This window comes from Enhydra lutris, unplaced genomic scaffold, assembly GCF_002288905.1.
Source record: "Enhydra lutris kenyoni isolate GAN:26980312 unplaced genomic scaffold, ASM228890v2 scaffoldscaffold4, whole genome shotgun sequence".
Lineage (NCBI taxonomy): Eukaryota > Metazoa > Chordata > Mammalia > Carnivora > Mustelidae > Enhydra > Enhydra lutris.
In genome coordinates this window covers 49,598,534-49,617,599 of record NW_019154088.1, presented here as the reverse complement: position 1 = coordinate 49,617,599, position 19,066 = coordinate 49,598,534, and the positions used below count along the sequence as shown (strand labels likewise).

At 39.4% G+C, this 19,066-nt stretch overlaps 2 protein-coding genes across 4 annotated transcripts in view; one reads left to right on the top strand and one right to left on the bottom strand.

Moving 5' to 3' along the window:
- The window catches only part of LOC111161304 (G protein-coupled receptor 137C), a 63,491-nt gene extending 49,363 nt beyond the window's left edge, over window positions 1–14,128 (bottom strand). Inside the window, exon 1 of the mRNA XM_022524897.1 lies at window positions 13,672–14,128. Within this exon, the coding sequence (XP_022380605.1) occupies window positions 13,672–14,091 (420 nt within the window). The 5' untranslated portion in view covers window positions 14,092–14,128. The remainder of the gene's footprint in view (window positions 1–13,671) is intronic.
- Window positions 14,129–14,631: 503 nt separating this feature from the next.
- The window catches only part of LOC111140203 (thioredoxin domain containing 16), a 108,427-nt gene continuing 103,992 nt past the window's right edge, over window positions 14,632–19,066 (top strand). For 2 of the 3 annotated variants that reach the window (XM_022492547.1, XM_022492541.1), the window contains exon 1: window positions 18,017–18,086. The gene's annotated coding sequence lies outside the window, so the exon portion shown is untranslated. Of the gene's footprint in view, window positions 14,927–18,016; window positions 18,087–19,066 lie in introns of those variants that run through there. The other variant, XM_022492552.1, reaches the window with a different exon arrangement.

Here is a 19,066-nt window from a genome sequence, read left to right as displayed (position 1 = left end):
AACCATCAGTTTGTTCTCTGTAGTTAATAGTCTGTTCTTTGGTTTGTCTCTTTTTTTCTTTGTCTTGCTTCTTAAATTCCATATATGAGTAAAATTATTTAGAAGTTTGTCTTTCTCTGACATACTTTACTTAGCATTATACCCTCTAGATCCATCCATATTGTTGCAAATGGCAAGATATCATTCTTTTTTATGGCTGAGTAATATTCCTCTGTGTGTGTGTGTGTGTGTGTGTGTGTGTGTGTGTACACACATATACATATATATACACACACAATGGAATATGTGTGTATGGAATTTATGTAATATATATGGAATGTGTGATGGACAGTTGGGCTGTTTCTATGTCTTGGCTATTGTAAATAATGCTGTAATAAACATAGGGTGCATTTATCTTTTCAAATTAGTGTTTTTGTATTCTTTCATAATCTTTGGGTAAATACCTAGGAGTGAATAATATGATAGTTCTATTTTTAATTTGAGGAAATTCCATACTGTTTTCCACAGTGGCCACACTGCTCCCACCAACAGGGCATGAGGGTTCCTTTTTCTTTGCACCCTTGTCAATGCTTGTTTCTTCTGTTTGATTTTAGCCATTTTGATGGGTGTGAGGTGATACCTCATTGTGATTTTGATTTGCATTTCCTTGATAATTAGTGATGTTGACATCTTTTTATGCGTATGTTGGCCATCTATGTGTTTTATTTGGAAAAATGTCTGTTCATGTCTTCTGCCCATATTTAAATTGGATTATTTTTTAATGTTCTTTGTAATTTTTAAAAAAGATTTATTTGTCAGAGGGAGAGAGAAAGCATGAGCAGGGGAAGGGGCTGAGAGAGAAGCAGATTCCCCGCTAAGCAGGGAGCCCACACCCCTGGGGCTCCATCTCAGGACCCTGGGATCATGACCTGAGCTGAGGCCAGATGCTAAACTGACTGAGCCACCCAGGTGCCCCGTCTCTGTAGTTTTTATTTTTTTTTCTTATTTTATTGCAATGGCTAGAATCTTTAGCATAATGGGTAGGACAAGAAGTGAACGTACCTTCTTCTTGTCCTAGGGAGTAATCTTCGTTGTTGTTCTTCTTTTTTTTTTTTAAAGTAATCTTTACTTTTTAAAAAGATTACTTTTTAAAGTAATCTTCACACTCAGTGGGACTCAAACTCATGACCCTGAGATCAAGAGTTGTATGCTCCACCAACTAAGCCAGCCAGGTGTGGGAGTAATCTTTCAATCTTTCATTATTAAGTATAATATCTGATGTAGGTTTTTTGTGGATGTCCTTTGTTCAATTGAGGAATTTCTCCTCTTTTGCCTAGTTTGCTAAAAGTGGAGTTTTAAAAAATCATGGTTTAATTTTGTCAGATTCTTTTTTCTACATTTAGTGAGATGATATGATTTTTTCCTTTACACTGTCAATAAAATTTATTACATTGATTGTTGAATGTTATACCAATGTTGCATTCTTGGGATAAAACTTATTTGGTCAGGATATGTTATCTTTTATGTAAATTTTTGGATTTGATTTGCTAAGGATTTTTACATCTATATTCATAAGAGATATTTGCAGTTTTTTAAATAATTTTTTCTGAATTTGGTATCATTTAGTTCTCATAACAACCCTATGGGGGATAGGCATTATTCCCCATTTATGGAGATGGGATATAGGCACAGCTATCTGGTAAGTTTGAGATACCCTCTCAATCACTGTCTCACTGTCTCTAACTTGTTAATGTTACTTTCATGTTCTAGCATGTGGACAATTTCTGTTTCTTTTTTTTTTCTTTTTTTAAGATTTTATCTATTTGAGAGAGAGAAAGCAGTGGGGAGGGGCAAAGGAAGAGAGAGAGAAGCACACTCCCCACTGAGAAGGAAACCTGATGTGGGGCTCCATCCTAGGACCCAGAGATCATGACCTGAGCCGAAAGCAGATGCCCAACTGACTGGGCCACCCAGGTGCCCCTCATGTGATCAATTTCTAAAAATATTCCATGTGTTAATAAAAAGAAAGTGTACCCTGTTGTTGGACGTTGTATGCAATGAATGAACACTTTCTGTATTCCCTTTTATTTTATATACTTAAATTTTTATGTTCCTTATATTTTTCAATAGCAGAAGTGAAAATGGAAAATTCACAACTATGTGGAAATTAAACAACACACGCTTGAACAACTGTTGGTCAAAAAGGAAACCCAAAGGGAAATTAGGCAATATCTCAAGATGTATGAAATTTATTCATAGCATTTTATACATGGCCTTTATTATGTTGAGGTAATTTCCTTTATTCCTACTGTGCTGAGAGTTTTTAATCACAAAAGAATATTAAATTTTGTCAAATGCTTTTCTGTATCTATTGAAATGATCACTTTTATCCTTTATTCAGTTAATGTAGTACATCATACTAATTGAACCATTCTTGCATGCCAGAGGTAAATCCCACTTGGTGTGTGATCCTTTTAAAGTGCTGTTGGATTATTTGCTCATATTTTCTTGAGGATTTTTGCATCTATATTTATCAGGATATTGGCCTGTTGGTTTCTTTTAATGTGTTGTCTTTGTCTGGCTTTGGTCTCAGGGTGATGCTGGCCCCATAAAATGAGTTAGGAAGTGTTTTTTTCAATTTTTTAAAAGTGTTTTTGAAAAACTGGAATTAATTCTTCTTTAAATGTTTGGTGGAATTCTCCAGTGACATCATCTTAGTCTAAGATCTGTTGGGAGGTTTTTGATTATGGATGCACTCTCCATACCAAGCATAGGTTTTCAGATTTTCTACTTCTTTATGATTCAGTGCTAGTAGGTTTTACATTTCCCGATATTTATCCATTTTGTTGGTTTGTTGGTGTATAATTGTTCATAGTATCTTTTATGATCCTTTTTATTTCTGTGGCATCAGTTGTAATTTCTCTTCTTTTGTTTCTAATTTTCTTTGTTTTTTCTTAGTCTAGCTGAGAGTTTGTTGAAAAAAATTATCTTTTTAAAAATCCAACTCTTTCGGGGCACCTGGATGGCTCAGTCATTAAGCGTCTGTTTTGGCTCGGGGCATGATCCCGTGGTCCTAGGATTGAGTCCTGCTCACCAGGAAGCCTACTTCTCCCTCTCCAGCTCCCCCATGCTTGTGTACCCTCTCTTGCTGTCTATCACTGTCAAATAAGTTAAAAAAAAAATCCAACTCTTTCATTAACTTTTTCCATTGTTTTTCTGTTCTCTCTTTCATTTATTTCTCCTGTGATCTTTGTTATTTCCTTCATTCTACTAACTTTGGGCTTAGTTTGTTTTATTTTTCTAGCTCCTTGAGGTGTAAGTTTAGGCTGAGATCTGAGATCCTTCTTCTTCTTTGTTAATGTAGGCATTTGTAGTACAGACTTCCCTTTCAGTACTACTTTTGTTCACATAATTTTTGGTATGTTGTATTTTCCTTTGCCACAGGATATTTTCTAATTTCTTTTTTTATTTCTTCTTTCACCCAATGGCTGTTCAAGGGTGTGTAAATTTCCACATAGCTGTGAATTTTCCAGTTTCACGTCTACTGTCAATTTTTAGTTTCATTTTATTGTGGTCAGAAAAGACACTTGGTATGACTTCAAACTTGTTAAATTTGCTAAGACTTATTTTGTGATTTAACATATCATCTACCCTGGAGAAGGATCCATATTGTGGTTGAGAAAAGTGTGTATTCTGTTGCTATTGGGTGAAATGTTCTGTATATGTGTGTCAGGTCTATTTGGTGTACAGTTTACTCTAGTACTTTGTGTCTTTTTTGATCTTCTGTCTGGATGTTCTCTCATTTTTTAAAGATTTTTATGTATTTATTTGAGAGAGAGAGAGAGAGAGAGGGAGAGTGTGTGCACACACATGCACAAGCAGGGAGAGAAGCAGAGGGGGAGGAAGAAGCAGGCTTCCCCCTGAGCAGGGAGCCCAACATAGGGCTCAATCCCAGGACCCTGAGATCATGACCTGAACTGAAGGCAGATGCTTAACCCACGGAGCCATCCAGATGCCCCACTGTCTGGATGTTCTATCCATTATTAAAAATGTGGTATTGAAGTCTCTATTATGGTATTACCGTGTATTTCTTCCTTCAGTTCTGTCAGTATTTGCTTTACATATTTAGATATCCTGACGTTGGGTGTATACATAATTGTTATATTTTCCTGGTGGATTGACCCTTTTATTGTTATAAAATGTCTTTCTTTGCCCCTTATCACAAATTTTGACATAAAGTCTATTTCGTCTTATAGCCACCACTGTTCTCTTTTGGTTACTATTTTTATGGAATATACTTTTCTATCCCTTCACTTTAAGTTTATGTATATCCTTAAATCTGAAGTAAGTTTTTGCAGACAGTATATAGTTGGGTCTTTTATTTTTTTTCAATCCATTCAGGAACTCTAAGCAATTTGGGGAGTTTAATCCATGTACATTTATTTATTTATTTAAAGATTTATTTTATATATATATATATATATAGAGAGAGAGAGAGAGAGAGTGTGTGTGTGTGTGTGTGTGTGTGTGAACGGGGGGAGGAGCAAAGGGAGAGGGAGAGAACCTCAAGCAGACTCCCTGCTGAGCATGGAGCCCAATGCCAGGCTTGATCTCATGACCCTGAGATCATGACCTGAGCTAAAACCAAGAGTTCTAAAAGAATGAGCCACCCAGGCACCCATAATCTGCTTACAGTAAAAGTAATTATTAATAAGAAAGGATTTACTTTTGCCATTTGTTGATATTTTTCAGTTAGTCTTGTTATTCTTCTGTCTTTTCATCACTTGGTGTCCTCCTTTATGATTTGATTTTTTTGTATTGATATGATTTGATTCCTTTTCCTTTTCCTTTTTTTTAAAGATTTTCTTTATTTATTTGACAGACAGAGATCACAAGTAGGCAGAGAGGCAGGAGGGGGTGGGGGGGAAGCAGGCTCCCTGCTGAGCAGAGAACCCGATGTAGGGCTTGATCCCAGGACCCTGAGATCATGACCCAAGCCGAAGGCAGAGGCTTTAACCCACTGAGCCACCCAGGCGCCCCTCCTTTTCCTTTTTATTGTATAACTTTCATAGGTTTTTATATGTGCATATGTGTAGTTACCTTGGAATACACAAAAAATCTTATAGTTAATAAGTTTAAGCTGATAACTTAAGTTCAATTGTATACAAAAACTCTCCACTTTAACTTCTTCCCCTAACATTTTTTGTCACAATTTGTATCTATTTTGTGTATCTTTTAACATTTTCACTGTTATTTTACTATTCTTTTCCTAACACTTATACTGGAATTAAAAGTGATTTAATAACTGCCATTACAGTAATACAGTATTCTGTATTTGTCTATATATTTATCTTTACCAACAAGTTTCATACTAATGCTATTGTGTTACTTTTTAGCATCCTTTTGTTCTAACTTGAAGAATTCTCTTTGGCATCTTTTCTAAGGCAGGTCTAGTGGTGATGAACTCCTCCAGCTTTTATCTGAGAAAGTCATTATTTTTCCAATTTCTAAAGAATAGTTTTGCAAAATAAATATTATTCTTGGTTGGTAGTATTTTTTTTTTCTTTGCACTTTGAATAGCTCATCCCACTTTTTTCTGGCCTGCAAGATTTCTCCTGGAAAATCTGCTTATAGTGCTATATGGATTCCCTTGTATGTGACAAGTATCTATTTTTCTCTCTGCTTTTAAAAATCATTTTGACTTTGACAATCTGATTATAATTTGTCTTGGTGTGGATTTCTTTGGATTCCTCTTTTTAATGGTCTTTTGGCTTCTTGGATCTGGATGTCCATTTTCTACCCCAGATTTGGAACTTTTCAGCCATTATTTCTTTGAATAAGCTTTCTAGTAATTTCTCTCTTTTCTAACTGGGACTCAATGCATATAGTGGTCTGTATAATGGTGTACCATAAGTCTCTTTAGCTTTATCATTCTTCTTCATTCTATTTTCTTTTTGCTCTTCTGACTAAATTATTTCTAGTGACTTGTCTTTGAGTTCATTGATCCCTTCTTCCATTTGACTGGTTTGCTGATGAACCCCTCAAATGAATTTTTCACATCAGATTTTATTTCCAGCTCCATGATTTCCATTTTGTACTTTTAAAATATTTTCTCTCTTTTGAAATTCTCATCCTTTGTCGAAATTGTTCATGCTTTGTTCTAGACCTTGGTTAGCATCTTTATGGCAGTTATTTTTGAATTCTCTGTCAAGCAAATCGTATAACGCTGTTTTATTAAGATTTCTGAAGAGAATCTTGCTGATTTATTTGGAACAGCTTTGCCTGATTATTCATTTTTCTTGACTTTCTGTGTTGGTGGCTGTGCAACAGGCAAAAGTGTCACCTCTCCCAGTCTTCACAGAATGTCCTTATACAAAAGATGGCCCTCACTAATCAGCTTGTACAGAGATTTTGGGGGCCTCTACCAATTCTTTTTCTCCCCAGGGAAATGTAGGAAGTTGTAGTTCTGTTTTGCTTGATCTTTGCTGAAATTTGGGAGGGAAGCTATGCCGTCTTCTAGTTCAAATAGCTATCTCTGTTCTTCCCCCCAGGTGGTTAGACTATTTTGGACCCATAGAACTCCAAGACTGGAAAGACAGAAGCTTAACATTTGGGGAACACCCTAGGGAAAGTAAAGGTGCTGGATGAGTGAATAAACACTTTTCTTCCACTGAAAGAAGCTGAGTACTGGGAGGTCTCTTCCCAGTTACAAGATAATTGCACTGGGGTCAGGGACTGGTTTCCCTACTCATTTTAGTGATTGTGGTTTTTGTCTTCACCTGGGATGCAGGAGCCTTTCAATTAGTTTCTGGATTTCTCATAAAGGGAATTTGTCTGTGAATTATTGCTGAATTGGTCTGTTTGCAGGGGGAAGGGGGTCCAGGCTTACTACTCCACCATCTTGCTGATGTCCCTCCTGACAAGGCTTTTATTTCACCCTTATTGTTGATAGTTTCATTGTGGATAGAATTTTATGTTGCTGGTTTTTTTTTCCTCAGCATTTTGATGATGTTTCACTGTCTTCTGAATTCTTTAGTTGTTAATGAAATGTCAACACTCAAACTAATTTTCTTTGTTAGTAATATATTGTCTAGTTTTAAAAAAATTTAATAGATATTATGTTTAATTCCAGTATTAGTTATAAATGTTATATTAGTTTCAGGTATACAATGCAATATAGTAGTTCAGGAATTCTATATATTACTCATACTCATCATGATAAATGTACTCTTAATCTCCTTCACCTAGTTCACCCATTCCCCCATGCACTTCCCCTCTGGTTACCATTAGTTTGTTCTCTATAGTGAAGTCTGTTTCTTGGTTTGTCTCCCTCTTTTTTCTTTGCTCATTTGTTTTGTTTCTTAAATTCCTCATATGAATGAAATCATGTTGTATTTGTCTTTCTCTAACTTATTTCCTTTAGCATTATACCCTCTAGATCCAACCATGTTGTTATAAATGACAAAATTTTATTTTTTTTAAGCTGAATAATATTCCATTGTATATATACACATTTTCTTTCTCCATTCTTCCATTGATGGACACTTGGGCTGTTTCCATGTCTTGGCTATTGTAAATAATGGGGCAATAAACATGGGAGTGCATATATCTTTTTGAATGTGTTTTTGTATTTTTTGGGTAAATACCCAGTGGTGGAATTACTGGTTATAACAGTTCTATTTTTAATTTTTTTTGAGAAACCTCCATACTGCTTTCTATAGTGACTGCACCAGTTTACATTCCCAACAACAGTGTATGAGAGTTCCTTTTTCTCCACATCTTCATCAACACTTGTTATTTCTTGTGTTATTTTAGCCATTCTACTTGTTTTAAAAATATTTTGTCTTTGTTATTTTGAAGTTTTACTTTGTGTTTATTTTCATTTAGATTGTCTTGGATTTTGGGGCTTTCTTACTCTGAAACTTGGTTTCTTTCATAAATTTGGGCAAACTCTGTCATTATTCTTTTGAAAAATTTCTCTGAAATTCCAGTTGGTATATATTGGACTTGCTTACTCTATTTTCATTCTCCCTTAATCCTTGGTTCATATTTATTTATTTATTTTCTGGGCTATATTCTGAGTGATTTTACTCTCAGCTCCTTAGTAATTTAAGATTTTGAGTGAGGGGCGCCTGAGTGGCTCAGTGGGTTAAGCCTCTGCCTTTGGCTCAGGTCATAATTTCAGGGTCCTGGGATTGAGCCCCACATTGGGCTCTCTGCTCGGTGGGGAGCCTGCTTCCTCCTCTCTCTCCGCCTGCCTCTCTTCCTACTTGTGATCTCTGTCAAATAAATAAATAAATAAAATCTTAAAAAAAAAAAGATTTTGAGTGAGAGAGAGAAAGGTGGGACATGAGTTGGGGGAGGAGCAGAAGGGGAGGGAGAGGGAAAGGGAGAGAATCCCAAGCTGACTGCACTGAGCATGGAGCCCATGGCACTGAGATCCCAACCTGAGCCAAAATGAAGAGTCAGATGCTCAACCTGGGCCCTGCCATTTATTTCTTCTTGTTTAATTTGTTTAACCATTCATTTCAATTTTTAATTTTAATTATATTTTTAATTTAAATTTATTTCCAAATGTGCCTAGTTAACTTTTTAAAATCATATATCAATACTGTTCACTTTCTTAATTCACATAAATGAATATTTTATATTATGTATTTGATAATTCTAATATCCTTAATTTTTGTAGGTAGATTCCATAGTGTACTATTTCATTCTGAGCTCATGTTCTATAAAATCTTATCTGTCAGGATTCTGGGTTTAAATTATACTCCTCAACAAATGATTTGCATTGGCTCCTTCCAAGTTCTTGAGGTTATTATCAAGCCCAGATAGCATTAAACTACATTTTCATATTGGGGTTTATTTTTTTTTCCTCCAAGGTCACAGAAGTGGTGTGAATTCAGGATTTAAACTGGTGTGAGAATAAACTTGTTATGTGTTCTCAGGGGAGACTTTTCTTTCCCAATATGTACCTCCTTCACCCAGAACCAAGGCAGAGATAGGCACAAAGACCATCATTAACCTTTGGGAATCTGCTTATTTTTCCAAGCCCATCCACCGAAGATATATACTTTGAGAATTCTGGGATTAAGTTGGAGGGAAATGAAGTCTCTGATCAAACCTCACCATAAGATATTGCCTCCAATGTCACCTTCCCAGATTCCCAACACATAAAATTTAAAATCCAGCCTTTAAGCCAGCAGGAAGCAGCTAAGAACCAATCCTACCCCCACAACAAACATCTGTGTGGTATCATTCTGCATTCACTTCTTTTGTGTGTGTGTATGGTTTCTCGCTTCTGAGGAACTTCCTCACTTATTAGCTCAATCATTCACTGAAAAGATTAAATACTCTTTGCAGCATTTTAAGGTATCTTTCTGAATCTTTGTTCAGCCAGATGGCCCTGGTTTCTTCTATAAACTAGGAGCTGAGAGTCATATGCTGAGAATGAAGGGGCAAGAAATAGTTTGCTGGAGAGAGAAAAGGTTTGAAATGGGGGAAAGTGGGAAAGCAAATGACATAGTAAAGCACTAAATATTAAAGAGTTGATGGTACCCAGGAAAGTTCATAAGGATGGATCACTTGATAAGATTTATAGCCTTTGGGTATACGGTAGCCTTATATCTGATACATATTAGCCCAATAACCTTGGACAAATCACACCCTGTATCTACCTATATCATGGTGATTGTGAAGACAATTGTTATAAAAATCCAGCATTGAACTAAATCACTATTTCCAGCAAATAGTAATTGAGTCATGATGTGAAACTTATTTGTTTTACAGACTTATTTAACAGAATTTGTTGAAGCCAAATTAGCAAAGACCTACTTACTATGGGCCATTTGCTGTGATGTAAAAATAGTTTTGCCAAGCAAAACTTGAATATATTCAAGTGTCTTCATTAGTAATACTTTACCCGTGGTAATAAAAATTAACTTTTATCCAATTAAATCATGATAATCTAAGAGAATCTTAGCATTCATACCAACAGGCAATCTTTAAGGCAGAAAATATAAAGATCCCAGAAAGTACACAAATAATTTACCACAAAATGTTCATCAAAATCAAGTTAACCCCCAAATGTTAGATGGCTAAATATTTTCTAGTTTTGGCCTTTTCAAGAATATCATTTGATAATATATTCACCATTGATCTAGTTGCTATTAGATAAAAATATAATAAATTAACTTAATCTTAAGGAGTTTCCATGTTAGGTGGTCAAATGCTTTTGTGACAAATCACAGAACATTATAATGAAACCCAAGTACATGTAAATTAAGCTACACATTATTTGACATATCACCAATATTTGGAATAAAGTATTCATTGTCAGAACAATGATAGCATCCATGAATATAAGAGTTAAGATTCTGAATTTAATTTTCCTAGCTGGCATTGTGGCATTTTGGCATTGTGATTAAGTCACCATATTTATCCTGATTAAACAACAGGCATTCATGCTACAAAACTGTGAGAAAAAATGTCAATATGGGCCTTGAAAATGAATTCATTGATTTTGGGATATATAACAATGCTCAAAAGGCAGTATACTATTAACTCTTATCTTAAGTCCTTTTACTTGTTCCAGTGGTAGGTAGCATCAGTTTTTTTCAGATTATCTGTTTTAAAGATTGAAGTCTTTTCTGGTCAAAGTACAGGAGTAGAACCTTTCTCTGGTAAAGTACATGTTCTATTGATCATGCCAAAAAAAAGTTCAGTAGGTGTTTTTAGATTAGTGTACAGTGGGATTTTTCCCCCCTCAAGTATCTGCTTCCAGGAGATTAAGTTGAAAAGTCTAATTATTTCAGAAGGGTTACTTCTCCTTATCTCAATTCCACTCAAGTGTAGTCAACAAAAGAGTGACTTAGGCAGTCTTAACTTTTTGAAAACTTAATGAGTTTTGGAAGAACCACCAAAATGCATTCAAAGGAGTAATAGTTGTTTTTCTAACTTTATTTGTATTCTGCTCCATGGTTCTTTGTAAGTAAGTCCTTAAAGTTAGACTGTTTTTAATTATAAGAAATGTATGTAACAAATGCTTTAAAGAGGCCAAAAACAAAATGTAATTGGTATTTAATGACAGATAGTAAAGACAGAGTGATTTGGTAATCTAGAAGTACAACTATTTGAAACAGATATAGGGCCTTTCAGTTAAAAAAAAAAAAAAAAAAAAAGTCAAGTGTTAGTTTTGTTGTCACCAGATAGATCCTTACCATACTTCTGTAATACCAAGAACTCACTGAAAGAGTTTCATTAATTCAGAATGATCAATGGAATGTATACTTCCAGTTACTTGGAACTGATATAAAAATTTAAATTCAAATACTCTTTTAAATACAGATTCCTCTGGATTTTTTCTCATGAATAGGGAAATGATTTCTGGTCAAGATATCTCTCTTTAAACAGTTGAAAATTTGTTAAGTACAGTTATGGGTCTTAAAATTGTTAATGTGATCATGAAAAGACGAGTATAGACAAACTACACTCTTTTTAGGAGACACTGTGAAAGGAAAAAGTTTTAATCTATCTTTTCCAATTATATTTTCTAGGTTTATTGAGTTTTATTGCCTTTTGAAAAATGACATCACACAAAAGATTCATTTAACAGGAAGACTTTTAGACACTTAAAATCTTCCCTTGGAATATCAGTCTATTAAAAGTATGAAAACTCAATCTAGATATCATGCAGTTTATGCTGTAGAAGCATACTTTTAGAATTTTAAGCTTAACTATAAATGCTTTTTCTATTGCAATAGTGTTTAGCCACTTTGTGATTACCTCAAGGTGAGAAGTGTGACTGGGAGAGGGCACAAGGGAATATCCTGGGGCACCAGAAATGCTGTTTATCTTAATCCGGGTGGTAACATGAATGTAAGCATACATAAAATTTCATATCTGTATCCTTCAGATTTACGCCCTATGGCATAACTTATTTCTCCAAAAAATGTAAAAAAAAGAGTGTTTACTTTATGAAATGCCTACTCTTTTACAGGAATCATTAATATAATTTTATAAGTCAAAATGTATACGGGAAAAACAAATTATCTGATGCTTATGGCATAAGGATTACTGGTCATTTTCAGGTAAATTATATCTGAAGCTAGAGTTAAGCTTCAGTAATGAGAGGTCACTGGTATTCTATCAGAAATGGTGTCAGGAAGAATACAGTGTATCAATTTAACTATAAAGGACAGAAATGCTATAACAGCTTTAACAACAACTCAAGATGAGAGCATCATTAAATAAGTGACAGGACTCTGGCATAATTATTTGGCTTATGATTGCCCATTTTTTTTTTTTTTTTAATTTTTGCTTTTCACTGCCTGGGTTTTGCCTTATTTTTGCTTGGACTTCCAAAGTATAGGGAAGGAAAAGAATTCAAGTTAAATTAGTTTTGTTATTTATTTACAACTGTTGTTTTTAATGTGGTAAAAAGCTGAAGTTATGACTGTAATTTGAAAATTATGCATTCTACTTTCCATCTATTATAGGAGAAAAGAGTTGGTTTATGAAGGAAATATAAACAACCTGCCTCAAATGTGTTTTTACTTTTGCTCAGAACTATGTTAATTCTCATCACCTCCAAAAGCCTTTGAGAGGATTAGCTGCATAGACCAATATTGTTCTATATTAGTCAGTATTAAGCATATGATGTCACCTTGTTTCCTCCCCTCCTCAAGTCTTTTTTTTTTTTTTAAGTGGGGGGAGGGGAGAGGGAGTGTTTTGGGCGATTCTCAAAATTCTGTGGCTTAAATACCACTAGCTGACACACCTGATTGACAACCTTACACTCTCAAACCTGTTTGAAATGGGTCAAATACCTAAGCGCTGCAGAACAATGCAATCTAACCAGCAATTCCCCATAAGAGAGAAAGGGGGTGTGATTAGGTTCCAGCTATTAAGCAAGTTATTGCAAAAACAGTTTAGTGGTTTGTTTCTGCAACAGTCACAGGTTAAGCTAGTATTTTCTATCTTAATTAGCTCCAAGAAAACCCCGGTAGGCTGTAAGAGGCAGGATAAATAGCCAAAGCTCGGAGCAAGTGGGGCAAACATTAAGAGCTTTATGGAGGTCTTTATACTGACCCTCGGCTTTGGTTATTGATCATTAACCCTGCTGGGGAACTATCGAACGGAATTTGTTTGAGGCTTATCGAGCCACAGGAAAGGAGATGCAGGAGGGAATATAAGCTTCTAATAAAAGAAACGCAGCAACAATAGCAGAGGAACAGCTCTGCCTGGTGACGTAATGGCTGGCAGCAGTCCAGCTTCAGCAGAGCTGCTGCTACCTCAGCATCCAACCTCTCTCAACACAGTCCAGCTTCGGCAGAGCTACCGGGGCTGCTAGTTCTTGCGATGCCACTTTGTTGGTGCCACCAACACCTTACCTTGGAGGGCCAAAACACCGAACAAAGGGTTGTCCTGTTTTAAGTTGTCGGAACCCACACTCTCACTCACTCAATCCCGCCAGCTTCTCAGGAACCGAGTCAATCCGCCGCTTAAGTTTAGGGTGAGCACACTGGCGCACACTCCAGGCGTGCCTCAGTTTCCCCAAGCTGCTCTCGGGTCCGCCTGGAACTGCCCGGTCCCCCTCCCCCTCCCGCCCCCCCCCCGCCGATCCTCAGCCCGAGTTGATCGCAGCAGCCCCGCTCACCCGCCCGGCCCCGCATGCGGGTCCTCCCGCCTTACCTCCGCCAGGTAGAGGTTGAGGAGACAGAGCGTGGAGAACTGGAGACAGGAGGGGAAGCAGTAGAGCAGCCAGTGGGGGAAGAAGTGCAGGTGAGCGGGCGGCCGGAGCAGGGGCAGGGAGCCGCTGAGAGAGAAGGCGGCGGAGAAGAGGGTGGTCCTGAGCGCTGCCCACAGGAGACAGAGGAAGAGGCAGAGGCTCTGGTAACTCAGCCGCCGCTCCCGGTACAGGAGCAGCCGCCACAGCTGCAGGTAGGCAAAGGCGAAGAGCGCGGCGTAGAGCAGGGCGTGCAGGATGCTCAGCGCCAACTGCACCGAGCCCGGCACCGCGGCGCCTGAGGCGGCAGCGACGGCGCCTCCGCCTCCGCCTCCGGGCGTCGAGGGCTCGCGGCCGGCAGCCGGACCCGGCACGGACACCCTCATGAGGGGGCTGGGGGTCAGGAGAGAGAGCGCGGGAAGGAAGGGGCCGGACTCAGAGCCGCCGTCGAGGGGGAGAAAGATTTCTCCCTTACCCCCCACCCACCCCAACCTCCAACCCCAGGAAGCGCCGTGACAGGACCCGGAGCCCCGCGCAGAGCAGTCGCGGCTCCCCGGACCCCGCCTCCTCTCCCCGCCCCCCCGGGGGGTCTCGGCTCCTCCTGCTGCGGCTCGGCTCGGTAGCTGCAAAAAACAACTCTCGGCTGGAGACAATCAGCTGAGAAACCCGAGCATTTGAGGCGCTCGCTCCGCACCGTGGGCTCGCGCGGATTGGCCCAGGCGGGCACGCCCCCTGCGCACCGCGCTCGGAAGGCCACGGGCCACAGGACCCGTCGCTCGAAGGCTCCAAGATCTGATTGGGCATCCGCTTTCCTCACTTTCTCCCTCCCTTTTACTCCCCACCCACATTGCCGATTGGCCCAGCAACTGCACCGCCAGCTCGCGCCGGCGGGAGGACTCGGTGGTCGCCTGTCACCTGGGGCGGCTCTCGCTCCTCCCCCTGAGCTTTCCATTGGTTGGAGAGGTCGCACGTAGGGAGCACGAGGAGGGGGAGGAGCCTTGGGGGTTGTTTTTTGCTCAGCAGGCCGACCCTACCGTGCGGTGGTGGCCGCAGGCGCTGAGGTTGGGTATGCTGCACCCTAGTAGTTAGGCGGTGCAGTTCGTCGCTGCCCGCCAGCCGGTGGGGGCCCCACCTTCTGCCTCTTCTTCACGTGGCGGGCACTGTCGGCCGCTGGAACCGTCTGGGTTCTTCTGGGTAGGTCTTGCCGCTGGTCTCGGGCAGGTGAGTGGCAGCGGAGGTCCTTCCTTGAAGGGGCTGTGGTTTCTGCCTGCCGGGATGGGGGTTCAGCCTGGCGGCTGTCCCCCAGCAAGGGCTGCTCCACTGAGCTCTGGGGTCTGGCTTAAAAGGGCCTCACCTGCATCCTTCTGAGGGGCATTTTGCTTTCTTCTTTTCCCCCAGCATGAGCAGCGAGAAAAACGTGAGCCCTTTGTGGGGAGAGGGGACGGAATGAGAAGAGTGAAATGAAGCTTTAAGCAAACTTCTTCCTCGGGGGAGGACGAGTGATATTAGGATGAGGTGGATGTCCACAGGAGATGTGAATAGGGGGGATGTGGGTCTTTGAAACTTAGAATTTGAAAGGATGCTCTGAGCACAAGTGTAGGGAAGAAGGCAGAAAAAGAACTGTAAGTCTGATGAATGTCTAGGGAGAAAAAAGTAGAGTAGTTTGTGCTTAAATTCCACATATATTCCTTCAGTCCTTAGTCCTGTACTTGGTGGATGGTGGCGCTCTTCTTGAGGCTCAGAGAGGTACAAAACAAATGCTATATTATGTTATTGCTGTACATAGCGAGTAGATCTTCCAACGTGTGTTGGACTGACGACATTTGCTGATTTTTTTCTTTTTAGCGTTTGGCAATAAAATGAGCAAAGTAATGCAGAATGATGAGAAAACAATTTATATTCTCTTTAGAGTGAGTGGCACGTCACAAATTCAGTATCCTTTTGAAAGTCACTGCTACATTTACTGGTGCAGCCAAGACTCAGCCTTCGGTAACTTACCATTCTTTGTCCTAACTCTTTGCGTAAGAAGACTTTGCTACCTTCTTTCCTAGCGAAGTGATCCACAGGGAACTGTAAAGTCTATTTTGTACTACAGAGTCTGGGACACTGCTTCACCCAGGCACCAGATGCTGATGTGTTTTGGATTCTTTATAGGTATATTGACAAACTGTGATGTTTAGGCTTGGCTTAATTATGTGGATCTCTCAGATAAAACATTCAGCCCAGCAGGGTGTACAGTGTAGCCTAGAGCAGGGTACAACTTGTTGAAAGAGATAGGTCTGAGTTAAGCAGTTGTGTGCTTTAGCTTGCAATTTGCTTTTTAAAAGGGAAATTATTATATTTTAAAGATTTTATTTATTTGAGAGAGAGCAAGCATGAGCGCAAGGGAAAGGGAGAAGTAGACTTCCCACTGAGCAGGGACCCTGGGATCGTGACCTGAGCTGCAGGCAGCCGCTTAATGCACTGGGCCCCCCAGGTGCCCCTTAAGCTTGTAAATTAAGCAGGAACTCAGAGTTCTGTGATTTTAGGCACTCATCAAAATCAGGAGAACCTCCTGTTCCCTGACATGCCTATTTTTGTATCTTCTATAATGATGAGGTACATGTTTCGTTCACGAATAGACTTTCACCGTGAACTGGTTTTTCTTTTTCTCTGGTATTCTCTATTCAAAGTTATGGTAAACAATATCTGGATAGTACCCATACTAGTTTGAGGTCTTTGCTTGTTAACTTTTTTATTTCAGAGCATGTCCAGATAGTTTTTTTTTCCCCCTCTTCCTCTTTTGGGGGTGCATGAGGGCTGCAGATAGGGGATTTGCCCCAACTGCCTTGAAGAAGCTCTGAAGTAGAGAGAGGTTGACTCCTTTTATTGCTTCCATTGAATCTTAAATGATAAACTTTTTTTTGTTTGTTTGTTTTGTTTTGTTTTTAGAGGTCACAAGTAGGCAGAGAGGTAGGCAAAGAGAAAGGGGGAAGCAGGCTCCCTTCTGAGCAGAGAGCCCGATGCAGGGCTCGATCCCAGCACCCCGAGATCATGACCTGAGCCGAAGATAGAGGCTTAACCCACAGAGCCACCCAGGTGCACCTTAAATGATAAACTTTGATGATATCTAATCAAGAGTTTATTTAAAGCTGGTTCAATGAGCAGGTTTTCTCCAGTAGTAGCATTAAACTATAAGCTAATTTTTGCCAGAATGTTCTTACAGGAAGTTTGTAAGCATTATATGCTCCATTTGTTGCAAAATATGAAATGTGTCTTTTCTCAGAGAATGATGCCCCCAGACTTGGTATAATTTGTTTAATGTTCATAGTTGTTAATTTCCTCTTTTTCTTGAGAGAGAAAACTTTTAGTTTTATGGTTAATCATAAGGGAAATTTAAGTCTATCAAGGGAAACTAACCAAGGTCATCTAGAAAAGCTTGCTGCTTGATATTCCAAAATTTGAAATGTGTCCAAATGCAGAGTGGTTGAATATTGTTTTCTAGGAGGGAACATTACTCCAGCACAATGGTCTTTCAAACATTTCAAAGCAGAAGAACTATTTGCCAAGTTTTATTATAAACAGGACCCAATCCCAAAATGGGATTGTTCTAACTGTAGAGAGTCACCAGCTGCTCCAGCTGTGGAACACTGGAAGGCAGATCCTTCCCCTACCCCTCACTAGCAGGAAGATGAATGTTTTTCTGTTGAAATTCTTCCTCCTCATTGCCCTCTGGGGACTCTCAGTATTTTGGTGCTGAGCAAAATTTTGTTGCCTTTTTTTTTTTTTTTTTTTTTGTAAGTTGGCTTCATGCCCACCGTGCAGCCCAATGCAGGGCCAAATCCACAACCCTGACATCAAGACCTGAGCTGAGATCAAGAGTTGGTTGCTTAACGGACTGAGCAACCCCAGGGCCCCCAGATTTTGTTGCCTTTTATTTACTGTTTCTATTTGCAAGCTTTAACCCTTTTTGTACTACAGCTTCATTGTTCCAACTCACAGTGTTTGTCACTCTCTTATATTTGTCCTTAGTTAAATGTCACACGTTTTTTCCAAACTTTTTTTTTTTTTTTTTTTTTTTTTAAGTAGTCTCCATGCCCAGTATGGAGCCCAATGTGGGGCTTAAACTGAGATCAAGAACTGCTTAACCTATTGAGCCACCCAGGTGCCCCTACCAACTTTTTTTTTTTTAAGATTTTATTTATTTATTTGACAGAGAGACAGTGAGATAGGGAATACAAGCAGGAAGTGTGGGAGAAGGAGAAGCAGGCTTCTCGCTGAGCAGGGAGCCCGATGCAGGAATCCATCCCAGGACCCCGGGACCACGACCTGAGCCGAAGGCAGACACTTAACGTCTGAGCCACCCAGGCGCCCTGCCCCTACCAACTTTTAAATGGTACAGGTAGGTGTACTTGTTTAGAGTTTAGGGATGAGGCAAAAGTTACATCTTGCATAACAACTCTGATTAGTGCTGACAGGAGCATTATACTGATGAACTGAAGGCCCCCTCTAGGCTCAAAGGGTATGAGTCTGCATGTAGTTGGGCGATATATATGTGTGGTATAGGTAAACATTTGCCTATGACTTCCTTCTTTTGGTATTGGCACCTGTTGTGGTTATAGTCTGTTGCATTTGAAAGAGTCCTCTTCATTCGTAGAATTATCCTACAGAGAAATTGGGTCAATTTCCTGTGAATTCTTTGATATTTACTGCTTTGAAAACACAGTGTATGTATTTATGTTCAAGTCACTTTCCTCTTAGCTGTTATTAAAACCAATAAGTCTAGGCTGGGTTGTACTGTAATAACAACCCCCCAGACTTAAGAGATTTAACACAACAATGTTTAATTTGTGTTCACTGTGGGTTGGCTGGGAGCTTTGCCCCATGTTGTCCTCTTTCTGAGACTAGGTTTAGCAGAGAAGGCTACATTTTGAGTATTATCATTCATCATAGCAGAAGAAAAATGTGTTGTGGGTCATGAAAATATATTGACTAGGAAAAACTCCCGGAAGTTACATATGTCACTGCACATTTCATTGGCCAAATCAAGTCATGGCTATACCTAATTCAAGGAATTGGGGAAGTATAATCTTAACATGTGTAGAGAACTAGAAGCATTTGAACAGTCCACCCTTTTTGTGAACAGATACTCTCCTTCTTACCTGTAGTTCATCCTTGGCCCTCCCAGTGGACATAACCTCCAAATCCTATCCAGTCACTATATCAAGTTCAAAGTCCAGGATCTCTGACTAATGCCCAGTAGTGCTAATCTCTAACCAGTCTAGACATTATAATTTATCTGTTTCCCACTCCCAGTTGAATACATAGGATAGCGTAGGGACAAATACGAATAAGTGTTCCAATTTGGAGAGGGGAGGAATG